This window comes from Necator americanus, chromosome II, assembly GCF_031761385.1.
Source record: "Necator americanus strain Aroian chromosome II, whole genome shotgun sequence".
Lineage (NCBI taxonomy): Eukaryota > Metazoa > Nematoda > Chromadorea > Rhabditida > Ancylostomatidae > Necator > Necator americanus.
Genome location: NC_087372.1, coordinates 39550481 through 39562055, shown reverse-complemented (window position 1 = coordinate 39562055; position 11575 = coordinate 39550481). Strand labels below are relative to the sequence as shown.

Here is an 11575-nt window from a genome sequence, read left to right as displayed (position 1 = left end):
CATTACTGTTGTTGACATATCATGAAACGAGTGCAGTGACGTGTACGCTGTTCATCCATACAAAAGTGTTTGTCTCGTTTCTCGTTATTCCCTTTGGATACCGTATTTCAAGTACCATAGATGGGTGGTGTAAAGATGACGGAGCTACGACCACGTACACTTACATAATGCTGCTGTTCATAATAACCCTGCTTAACGTTATTGGTAAGTATTTAAGTTCCGATCAGTTTTAGCTACAGGTTTTTCTTCTAAAAATGAAAAGAAAATTTTTTCAATAATTTTTGCTCCGACTTCGTTACTCCGTCAGAATCCTAGAGTTATAAGAATCCACAAAAAGTCCAAGTCTTGAAATTCCTGCAAATTTTTGAAGCTGAAGACTGCTTTGAATTAATTTTTTAGCCTTTAAATTGTACTTTGAATTGTATTGTAAATATTTAAATCGTACACATGTATTCATAAATAGATTTGGAGTCAATTTTTGCAATGATCCTTTCGAGATGTGCTGAAAGTGAGAATTGATTCGAGCTAAATCTTATGAAATAACCTTTTCTGAATGGTTATTCCCTAATTAATAATTTACCTTAGAATAAAAATAGAAAATATTCTTTATTTCTTCGGATCTCAAAAATTCCACTTTATACGAAGAAATTTTTGTGAAGTACTTCAATGTTCAACGATTTGAACCACTGTATTTTGGCAGAATGAAGTTACCCTTTCCCCGTTAATTTCTGAGAATTCGTCTACCTTTTTTGAAAATACATTTAATAAATTAATGTTTTATGTTATTCAATATCCTGCCTAATATGTGAAATAAAATAAATGCATAGTTTTGGGTATTTCTGGGATTTTTGTAATTTTAGATTCATTGATTGGTTGCCGAATAGACAGCACTCTTCATGGCGTTTACAAACGACAGATGCATTCAAATCGGAACCTCATTTTTGACAGCACCTTTAAAGATCCAATAGTTTACGATGAGGTTGAGCAGTTTTTTTTTCCACATAACCATTAGTATTACTGTCTTGATTTTTTCAAAAATAGAACTATAGTGTTTACAATGGATTTCGTTATAATCCTATTTTTGTGCAATTATTCCTCATAGACGGTATCACGACAACGTCATAGCTTTAGTTCGTTGTCCGTTCCATTGACACTAACGATGGCGATTGTGTTTTTGATAGGTATTGATTGTGGCAGGGGCTACTGCAAAAACATTTATGTTAACGCTCCGTCCACAACCTATACTGATCGAGAATAAAATTGTCTCCTATCTCGAAGTTTTGTCGCCATTACTAAGAAGTATTCCATGCACCTCCAATTATTTAAGTATATAAATTCATTTTCTTCCAGATAACGATATCCGCAACGTCTATAAGCGACTATGGTGATTGCTACGAACAAATTGGACAGTCATACATCTTCGGATTAAAGTACGTCTTAGATTTCTGTAGCGACGACTATGAAATGAGGTCGCCTTAAAGAATAAAGATATTTTTCTGTCACATGAAAGAATTCCGTTAATTAATTCGTTAATTTCTTTAATGCTTACAATTTTTCTTTAATTTTACTTTCGTTAATTCTTGCAAGGATGAAGAATGGAAAATTAAGCGAAAGAGTCCGGTCCCATGTAGAACCAAGTCAATGACTTTGAATATATTGTCCAAGGGTATAGGATAAAGGGATTTCTCTTTTCAAAGCCGGAAATTCTACACTTATTGAAAACGTTGGGAAAATCGTCAAAATTCTTTTTCATTTTTTTTCACGGGCGACTCTTTTTCATTTTAAAATTTTGAAGATTCCTTGAATAGGAAACGTTTCTTTTGGTGGAGAAGATTTTCCGTTTTCGTCAAGTATTACGGAAGAAAAACGGCTATCATCCTAAGATGGTGAAAAATCTTAAAAATTGGCACTTAAATTTAAAATTTAATTTGATAGAAATTAAAGGAAAATATTGTGGTAAGTTTTATAGGAAAAAAACCTTTAAAGAATAAAAATAAATAATAATAATAATAATAATAATAATAATAATAGTAATAATAATAATAATAATTAAAACCTTAATTACAATATTAGCCTGAATTGACGTACTGACTACTTCTTTTCAATTTCAACAGATTTTTCTACTGAATTTTAGAAGAATGGGTCGTCCAATCTGCTATCGTTGCATCACACCGATCCTGAGATCAGCAAATATTATACAGTTGGCTCTTCAACAAGGTACATAATGCTTGGTTTCTTTAATATAAGATTTTGATCTGCCTGAAATGCTACTTCTCCATTTTTGAGCCAGAGCATCCTTCTCTAAATTTTTAATTCTGTAACTCACAGAAATAATAGCGTTTGGAAGGGTTCCACCTCTCAAACGCACACAATTATCCTCTAGATGTTGTAAATAGCTAAGGTGGTTAAAGGCATCACTCCACGAGTCTGAAGTGGTACGGATTTCAGGTGGAGTATTCGTATACGGGATCGTAGATTAAGGAGAGGGGGGTGATTCCGTCCATTTCTTCCTAATTGCCGTAAAAAACGGCCCAGAAGATACGGCTTCGGGAGTTCCGGCGCACTATTTTCTAGAAGGAGTTCGACTGGAGCGCGCCAGCCTTGTGCGGCGATGCATCTTCCGGGCCGTTTTTTTTCGGCAATTAGGAAGAAATGGACGGAATCACCCTCCTCTCCATAATCTACTATCCCTTATAAGAATACTCCACCTGAAATCAGTACCACCTCTGATTCGTGGGGTGATGCCTTTAGGAAATTAGTGAACTCGAGCCAATATTTGGGCAGAATTGCGAGACAATGATACAGTACGATCGAAATTCATCACCTATTGGTGATTGAATCCATGAATTTGACTTAACAGTCGGAATTTTATAACCCATATTTCAAAAGGGGACCTTACTCGTTCTCCTAATCATAAAAAATACTTCTCACATCCGAAATTTTGATTAAAAAATAAAATTTTCATGAAAATACACATAAAAATAAACGTAACAATGAAAAATGAAAATATAAAAAGTGAAATCTTAATAAAGCTCTATTTAAGGTGAAAATTGTCACGATACGGTTACTGGAGCAAAGGCAGCATGTTTCGATGCGTCACATGTTACGCCCAGGGATGGAACCACTATTTTCAGCAAGTTTTTCGAAGTCATTTCTGTTGCAAACAAAAATTCCTCTATTTTTCTTCAAAAGTTCTTCTTGTAGTTTTCCGGCACAAACCATTTGTTTAAAGATTTCTGAAATATTAAGTTAAAGGAAGATATTGATTGTGATCAACGGCTATGTAAAAAATCAAACGATAAATTCTCGCCATTATTTTCTAGGAGCAAATCCAGAACCAGCCACATGTTATATTGATGGTCGTTTCTCGTTGGACTACAGCCTCAAGGGAGCAAACTTGAAATGTGAAGCAGGATCCGGTAGTGAGGTGTGTTTCCACTTTTTAATATTTCCTTTATTTTTTTTTCAATTTTTCAAAATGATGTACAGGTGGACAACTGCCAATCATCGAATAGCCTAGCTGTCAAGTTCCGCAATTGTTCTTTTCCTGATTTTGGTAAGATTTCCACTCGTCGCTTAATCTGTGCTATTTTTTAACATTAGACTGGATATCTCTGCAGTACATAGAATGTCGCCGTCAGAGATAGCTGTGAAAAGCAAAAAAATTCTTCACCTTAAGGGACTTCCTTTCTAAGAAGAAAACAGCGACAGGCTACATATGTCCGAAAAAAATCAAAAAAAAAAAATTAAATTTCACGCAAATTTATTTCAACGCTGTTCACAAATATGGTATGCCGCTATAACTGCAGGATTGACGCAAAAATAAAAAACAAACGAGTTATCTGTTCTATACAAAAAGCGATAGCACACAATTCGGAGCAGAGTCGGACGTGGATACTGCCTTTCTTTCTGCTCTCCTTGCTTATTTGCAATTCTTTAAAAGAAACATTGAAACAAAAAAGTACCAAAATCAAAAGTAATAGAAATAAAATACTAAAGTACTAAATACCGAAATTTCTGACAATTAGCAGATTAGTGGACACTGTGACCAATCAAATTCGCATAACATTTAATTATTATTTATTTAATTCAAAAAAAAAAACCCAGCGAACGATCATTGATCAATCCTCGACTCCTGTTTTTGATGCAAATGGAGCAACAGGTTGTTTACAGGACGCAGATTCGGATATTTTATTTTATATTCCTGTCGAGGATTGGGAGGCCTTAAGTCCAGATTGGACTGGGTGAAAATCAAATGAATCACGTGAGGAGGAGGGCAGTTTGCTGACAGTGAAGAAATTAATCAGTGACGAGTTCTTCCGCCACTTCACTAATGGTTTTTTCCTTGGGCTGGTTGCGATTTTTCTTTGGAAGGTGCGTTAGCGGATTTCTAAGAGAGATTGGTGATAAACGAGCATCACGTCGTCTACTACTAAACTCCTAGAGTACTGTAACTCGTTGATCTTCACCCGGAACTGATAGAAACTAGGAAATATTCACCCGTATCTGTCCGTCCAGTCTCGTTCAGATCATGATCTAAGAGAAACTTTTGCGCAGTGAAGACAAAAGGTCCTCCCGTCTTGTCGGTTAATTCAACCTCACTCAATATTGAAAAAACCCTTAAAAAAGGAAGTCCACAGATATCAACTCATCGTTCCATTGCGTCCATGCCATTGTTCTGGATGTGGGGGCAAAAACGACGCTTTTTCTCTATTACCTTTCTTTATTATTACTGCCTCCTGAAGAGATTCAGTGCATAGGAGTTATTCCTCATGGATTCGATGGCCTTCCTGTGAATTTCCATAAGCAGTGCTATATTCAAGAAATTGTGAAATGTGTGAAAATGAAGAGCCAAACCATGTTATTCTCATCTCTATGACCTGCGTTATGTTCCTCCCACGCTTTCTGGCAGCGGTCCTTAGCAGACTTCAATAGATTTCGTAGCTGAGAAGAAGACATAAAGCGCAGCTAATAGAACTAGACGAATGAGAATTGAATCATTTGGAGCAGTGGGAAAGAAAGCGGGATTTCGACGAAGGGGATTGTGATTATGCTATGGATGATCAGTTTTTCGAGGTGCAGGATGAACAACTCAATAGCGACGAGGAGGACGATGCCGCCGATTATTTCAGCTCGGATCGATGGAGTGATCACGATATGATAGGCAGCTTCGATGAAGATGAAGAGGAAACGATTCAGATATCCAATATGAGTACATCCCACGAAGGAATCCGGAAAAGGCCTTAATGGAGCGGGCTAAGACGCGAAAAAGAGGAGCGCGATAGACTCAAAGAGCTTGAGGAAGAACGAAGTCGCAAGACGATCGCCAAATCGAAAAAAGAAAAGTCTCGTTCGCGCCGGTGTGGCACGCGGGAGCAGGAAATGGTCCCGCTGCCAATACCGGTAGATCAAACACCCATACGAACAATGCGCAGCCGGCCACGACTTCGACACGTTCCGTAGTCATACGATGGATGACAGTGAGATCACGGAACTCTTGATGAAAGAACTTCTCATCGTCGCATATCTGAGGATTCGGGTTCTTTAGGTCGATGTCTGCCCATGCGATCTTTTTTGTTTACGTCTGTGTGTACTCGTACAACATCATGTCTTTTAGTCGTCCACATCTAGCCGACGCTGACTTTGTGATAATTCCCTAGACAAAAATTGTGAATTTGTGAATTTCTAAACCTTTGATTTTAGTCACTAACAAGAAATGAACTTATGGTTTCTTTTATGTAATTACTGATTTATGTGTTTCTAATCACTTATGCTATGGTAATTATACACTAATATATTTTCTATTTATGTCATCCTTTTGATCTCCAATGTGTATCGCTGCACACTTCGAGACTATCTTTTTTTTAAAAGGAATATGTTGAGCCTAACTAATACCTGATGGTTTGATGTGTGAAAAGAATTTGTTGCGTAGCGCTTTCAGTGTTTTAGTGACATGTTTTGTTTTTTGACGTAGAACCATCGGTTTGTGAGTTACGTACTATGAGTTTTGATTTTGTCTCTATGTACGATTATCATTTTCATTACCTCATTCTATTCTCTAATTTTTTGAAACCCTTCAAAAACATGACAAATTCCAGATATGTATCTAAAATGTGTCGGTTCATTTCGTGGACCAAGTAATGAACGCTACATTATTCTGGAGAATGAGGAGAGCGAAGAATACCGTTGTGGAGTGAGTAGATTACGGAATTTCTATTTTCTTTAAAGAAAAAAAACTGATTTTTCTTCAAACATGGTTTCCAGCTGCTTGTCACGTCATCCAGCCAAGAGCTGGTTATCCATTTTTCGAACGACTCCTCTTGTGCGTTGTTATCTGCAAGCACCGCTTTTGAAACATATCGACTTCGTCCAGGTTGGTCCAGGCATCATGTACTCACTAGCTATATTTTTATTTTTTTTTATTTATTTCTTAAAATATTTTTATACTGGCTTACTTTTTATTTTTATCACTCTTTAAGCACATTCCATTTCATTTTTGCTCTTCCAGTACAATCGGAACAGGTGTCATCTCCATGTCAATTCCCAAACTGGATTCGAGGCGAATACGACTCGCTTACAGTAACCGCCGATTGGTTAGAATACGCTCCAATTGGTGAAGGAATGGTTGCTGTGATATCCAGATGTGTACAACTGAACGAGGACCGGGTAATGGTGTACTCGGAGACAAAATGGTAAGTTATATAGCTTCGCGGTCAATCTTCAAACGCTCCTTGAAAAATAATTTCAGTGGCGAACCACTTGGTTACCATTGCCTGTGGTTTGCACCACGAAGTGAAAGCCTCATCGAATTCAAAACTACCACACCACGAGAAGATTCCAATTCCAGCATATGTGGGTGCGTGACATTAATTTTTTTTCCGTTGATAGACATCAATAAAAACATATTTCCGAGAAATTTCTTTCGAATAATTTCCTAGCGACAACAACTTCCGATAAATTATATAGAATCCATAGTTCTTTCAATTACTAAGTTATTGTCAGCTTGACTAGAGGAGCAAGAGTACTTCTCTTTTCTCAACCAACCACATGAACGCAGGTTTCAATTTCTGGATTTCTTTATTTCATATGTTCGTTCACCTTTACAAGCTATTATTTGTGCCCTCGGTTAGATCAGTCGGGCTGGTAAAGATCTTCTGACCTCCTTCTATCTTGTGTAAAACCCGTCTCCGTGATTTTGAGCACGGATTTAATTTATTGACACTTTGGCGATTGACATCGATAATTAGTGGAATTCCGTCCCGCGTCGATAAGCCATGATTAAGGACTATACTTTCCTGCACTTATATTTCATGCTTCGAAAGCTTCATACCTACGGTATAAATTACCCTTAAGTGGGGAGAAAGAGAACTTATATGTAGTGCCACAGTGAGAATTACAGTAGACGGAGGCGCGCTGAGACCTACTGCTGAAAGGAAGGATCGTCCGCAAGAGACAACAACGTTGTAGTATCAAATAGGTTCAACCGAGTGGGCGCGCTGAACACGCTGCGCACCCTTTCCTTCAGTGTTCAAAAATGCATTCCTCTTTTTTCTGCTCTGTCGTGATCACAATCACCGGGTGATTACCACTGTTTTTTTTTGTTAATTAGTGTCACTCATTGAGAAATGATTTCAGTGCGGACGATGAATTTGCGCAATGGCCGTGGACAGCAGCAGTAATCAACAATGCACGTCCATCAACTTGCGGAGTAGTTGGGTATGTCCCTTAAAGGCAGGATATCATGAATTTAAAAAAAAAGATGTTGGGATCTCTCATGTGCATTATAGTGTTCTGGGTGTAGATCATTAGTATGAGGATGGTTGTGCACAACTTCCCCTAATCGTCCTGAAAAAACAACTTGAGAAACGATTTTGCGTGCGAAAAACCCTACAACGCGCCACCATCGTACACGTGCCGTGTCGGCGAGCTGTCCCTCCTCCTCCACCACCTTCTCTTCCCGCGTTTTTCAGAACCATCAAGGGGGAATGAACGTGGCCACATATAATTCCTCTAATCTAGAATCCAAACACTATATTGTTTATGGGAGATCTAAACATCGTCAATTTCGTTGTATGTTGACTTTAATAGATTTTAGTGACTTTCTCTACTTCCTCCATTTCCAGACAGTATGCAACACCGATTGATCTGCGAACAGAAGACTGTTACAATGTTAGTGTCGGTTGTGAAAGTGAATCTTCAATAAAGATTACTGCATCGCACTGCTCAAATGATGTCGTGTTTGACTGTTAGTTCCTCTTATAACTTATAATTGTCGTCCTCGCATAGATGTGATCTTGCTCAAACTTTACTTTGAATCACGACAGCTGCATGAGTAAATAGTATTGTCTTTGTAACAGCTGTGTCAGAATTAAATTTGATATCATTCACTTCAGCTCGACACTATCAATGCATTGCATCATGGAGAGACGAAGATTCACTTTACTTATATACACTAAAAGATCAAGACACCCGTACTTGTTTCGTGAGTTTCTCCTCTGCTGTCAGAATTCGAGAACGAATCAGTTTCTTTGGCAGGTAGCACATTTCTCAACGGGACGTTTCTATTTGTCCTCAACTGGTGCTCATTGTACGAGAGGATTCAACTTTGCGGATAATGCTGAGAAAACAATCGTTCTGGAAGAGAAATGTGAGTGGAACGGATCTTCTCGTGCTTTTGCTTGAATCAAGTCTTCAAAATTCACCTTAAATCGTAGCAGTGATAATGTTGCAGCTGGCTGTTCCCCTACAAAACCCAAAACTGCGAGGAGACCGATGAGTCCGGCTATGAAGTCATCCGTTACAGCAGTTCTTGTGGAGCCAATCATTGAAGGAACTACGGAACGATCGAAAGCCGAGGATGAAGCTCAGTCCGCTTTATCAGAGGTTGCTGACCCCCAGTGGACTTCTGATCCTATGTTATCTGCGGTTCCAAACGCTTTCTTTGCTTTATGGATAGTGCTTTATTGTTTGATCGCGTTATAGTGTTACGATATAGTTGCAATTACCTATGCGATTTTGGTTAGTTCGGGTGTAATGTGATGTTTTTTTTTATAGAAAAAAGTCTTCGTGTTTTCCCTTGCCAACACTTTCACAAGAAAAACGGAAAATTTTCTAATCCTTTAAATTATTGCTTACCTTTAAATTTTATCGGGTTAAGTGGATCAGTGGTAGTATTACTGGATAGAGGTACTTTTCATAATCTTAAGATTAATCATATCCACTTTAAGCTGTTCCATTCCGTCAGCGCAGTGGGCACAAAAAGTTGCTCCGTCGATTAAAGCTTGGTGCCCTCTTAAAGATTGTTGCTGTTTTCGCTATCTACGGCACTTTTCTACATAACTTCAAATTTTTTGTGCTCGTGCTTATGTCTTTGAGCAGCCATCAGAAAAATTAAGCAAAACTGTCTCGCGGCTGCGCATAGCATAGAATCGCTATGGTACAAAACTGTTTCTGATCGATATTAGAGTTTTAATAAAAGCTGAAAAATTAGAACGATGCGCATTTGAGGCGCAACTTGTTGCACTGTACGAAGAAACTAATAATTAACATTTAGAACTTAATTATTTTAGGTCTGCAGAACATGTAGTGAATGAAGATTTAATCTTCTAAACATGTAAAATAGCTTCGAATTTTCAAGACCACATTGCTCTAAGTTCGTTATGGTAATTAGATGCTGCTGGTGCCTCATTTGCGGTTGCCTTCATGGTTTTCGTTTCTCGCCTCATGATGTGATCCAGTTTCTGACTACGAAGTGTCAGCGCTAATCCGAAAAATATTCGCTGATAGGCCGACAACTGAAAAATACGCAACTTACAAGGCTTAGATTGTATACATTAAAAAGAACAATGTTTCCAAAAGTAGAGATAACCAACAACGTCATACGCATGACTCAAATGAGTGGTGTCTTGCCCAAGTGGAATATCTGTGAAGAATATCGAGTACGCCATTAGACAGATAAAGATAACCTAAAATATTAGAAGCGAAGATAAGGTCGGAACGTTCTAAGCGAATAACCGTGTTTGCCTTGAGGGAGATATTTGGAGAAATTCAGCTCGCCAACGACGGTATTGCGAGAAAAAAAACGGTGAAAAACTGATAACTTTACGTTCGTATTTAACTGAACCTTTGTCAAGAGATCGTTGAGGGCAACTGGAATAACATAGAAGGCTCCCCGTATATTTTCATCTAATTGGTAACGACTTCCCAGTTGCATCATAGTATTGTGTCGTTTGCGATAAGCTGATTTGTTGAATAGCATTATTATGATGAACGCCTAGAAATATGAAATTTTTTCTGCTTTTTGATCCCTCCAGAGAGTTTTCTTCTTTAAAACGTTTGACTCTTTTCGGAAGTTTCTGCCATCAGAAAAATGTCCGACCAAAAATATAGGATTTCCTTCATGAAGAAGAAAGGAACCCGATTAATCAAAAATTAGGTTACATGCACTCCGAATGAGAACTCGACAGAAGCAGTAAGCACCAAGTAAGGTTAGAACTCACCACAAAACAGAGAGCAATAACAAAAGTATTTATCCCCATCATGTACATATCAAAGTTGTTGACTGGAAATAAGCGAAATAATTCATTTCTGATAGATAGTATTTGAAAAAAAATAATAGTGCGCATGTTCAATTGCCCTCTTGTAGTCAACTCACCCATTTTGAAAGCGCCTATGGAGATGACCAACGCTGTCAGAAATACCTAAATAACACTAAAGTAAGGTTTTACATAGACTCCTTTCAAAAACAGAACGCTTTACAAAATATACCACAGTGCTGCAAAGTACAGTCGGCATGAACCAGCCAGTACAATTCGCCTCATATTTATTGGTAAAAACAGTTGCTGTGGCTCTTTCCACGGCAACAAATAACCAGCCGAACAAAGCAATATAAATTCCAATGGTTTGGACGATCGCTAGCTGATTCTGAGCACATCAACGGGAGAAAAGTGTTAATATGTATGAGAGTATGAGATGATAAGTGGTTCAACTAACCACGAAAGGTGTACTTCGCTGCGCTATACAGCACATTCTCGTCGGGACAAGTATTAGCCTATGTATTGCACAAATTAAGTATCCAACACCAGTTACGAACAGCGTTGACCTCAAATAAACGAAGTTATTCAACAGGAGACAAAAGAAATTGAAAGATACCCACCTAAAATTCACATGCAGGTTCTTTTGTGTGATGCATATGTAGAAAAGAAAACATACGATAGGAATAAATAGAACATTTAAAGTGGTTTCAAAAATGAAAAATACATAGTTCCATGCGTCAAGCTCTGCATAATTCATGTAGAAAAATGCAACTGCTTGATTACCCTTTAGAAAATACAAATTCCGTACAACGACGAATGAAATACAATAAAATTTCCTCAATTCTTGATTGTTTCACCTAGAAGTATGGCATTTTTCTTTGTGCATGACATGATATATTGAATAAACGAATGAATGAAGAACTGAATGAGAGGTGAATAATGTATTGAAGCAACAATGGATTAATTCTAAACAAGTGAATTTTCTTCCATTTCCAATAATTTTGTGTTTGACTACCCTTGGAAAATTACATTAGCTTCAA

The 11575-nt window shown here is 37.7% G+C and overlaps 2 protein-coding genes across 3 annotated transcripts; one reads left to right on the top strand and one right to left on the bottom strand.

Moving 5' to 3' along the window:
• Positions 1–167: 167 nt before the first annotated feature.
• On the top strand, positions 168–8982 carry RB195_020825 (uncharacterized protein; the record flags this gene model as incomplete). The annotated part of the gene is made up of 15 exons (XM_064189314.1): positions 168–204; positions 861–979; positions 1351–1430; positions 2135–2217; positions 3324–3427; positions 3490–3556; positions 6099–6193; positions 6265–6373; positions 6509–6692; positions 6749–6856; positions 7636–7716; positions 8124–8245; positions 8394–8482; positions 8536–8647; positions 8732–8982. 15 exons carry the CDS (start codon positions 168–170, stop codon positions 8980–8982), a joined length of 1641 nt encoding a protein of 546 aa, XP_064045195.1.
• A 650-nt stretch (positions 8983–9632) lies between these two features.
• RB195_020824 (uncharacterized protein) lies at positions 9633–11292 on the bottom strand (the record flags this gene model as incomplete). 2 transcript variants are annotated; one of them, XM_064189312.1, is made up of 8 exons in its annotated part: positions 9633–9794; positions 9873–9965; positions 10124–10273; positions 10500–10561; positions 10655–10700; positions 10768–10923; positions 10993–11101; positions 11156–11292. In XM_064189312.1, 8 exons carry the CDS (start codon positions 11290–11292, stop codon positions 9633–9635), a joined length of 915 nt encoding a protein of 304 aa, XP_064045193.1. The 2 variants fall into 2 exon arrangements, with proteins under 2 accessions (XP_064045193.1, XP_064045194.1); XM_064189313.1 differs by lacking the exons at positions 9873–9965; positions 10124–10273; positions 10500–10561; positions 10655–10700; positions 10768–10923.
• Between the last annotated feature and the right edge of the window lie 283 nt (positions 11293–11575).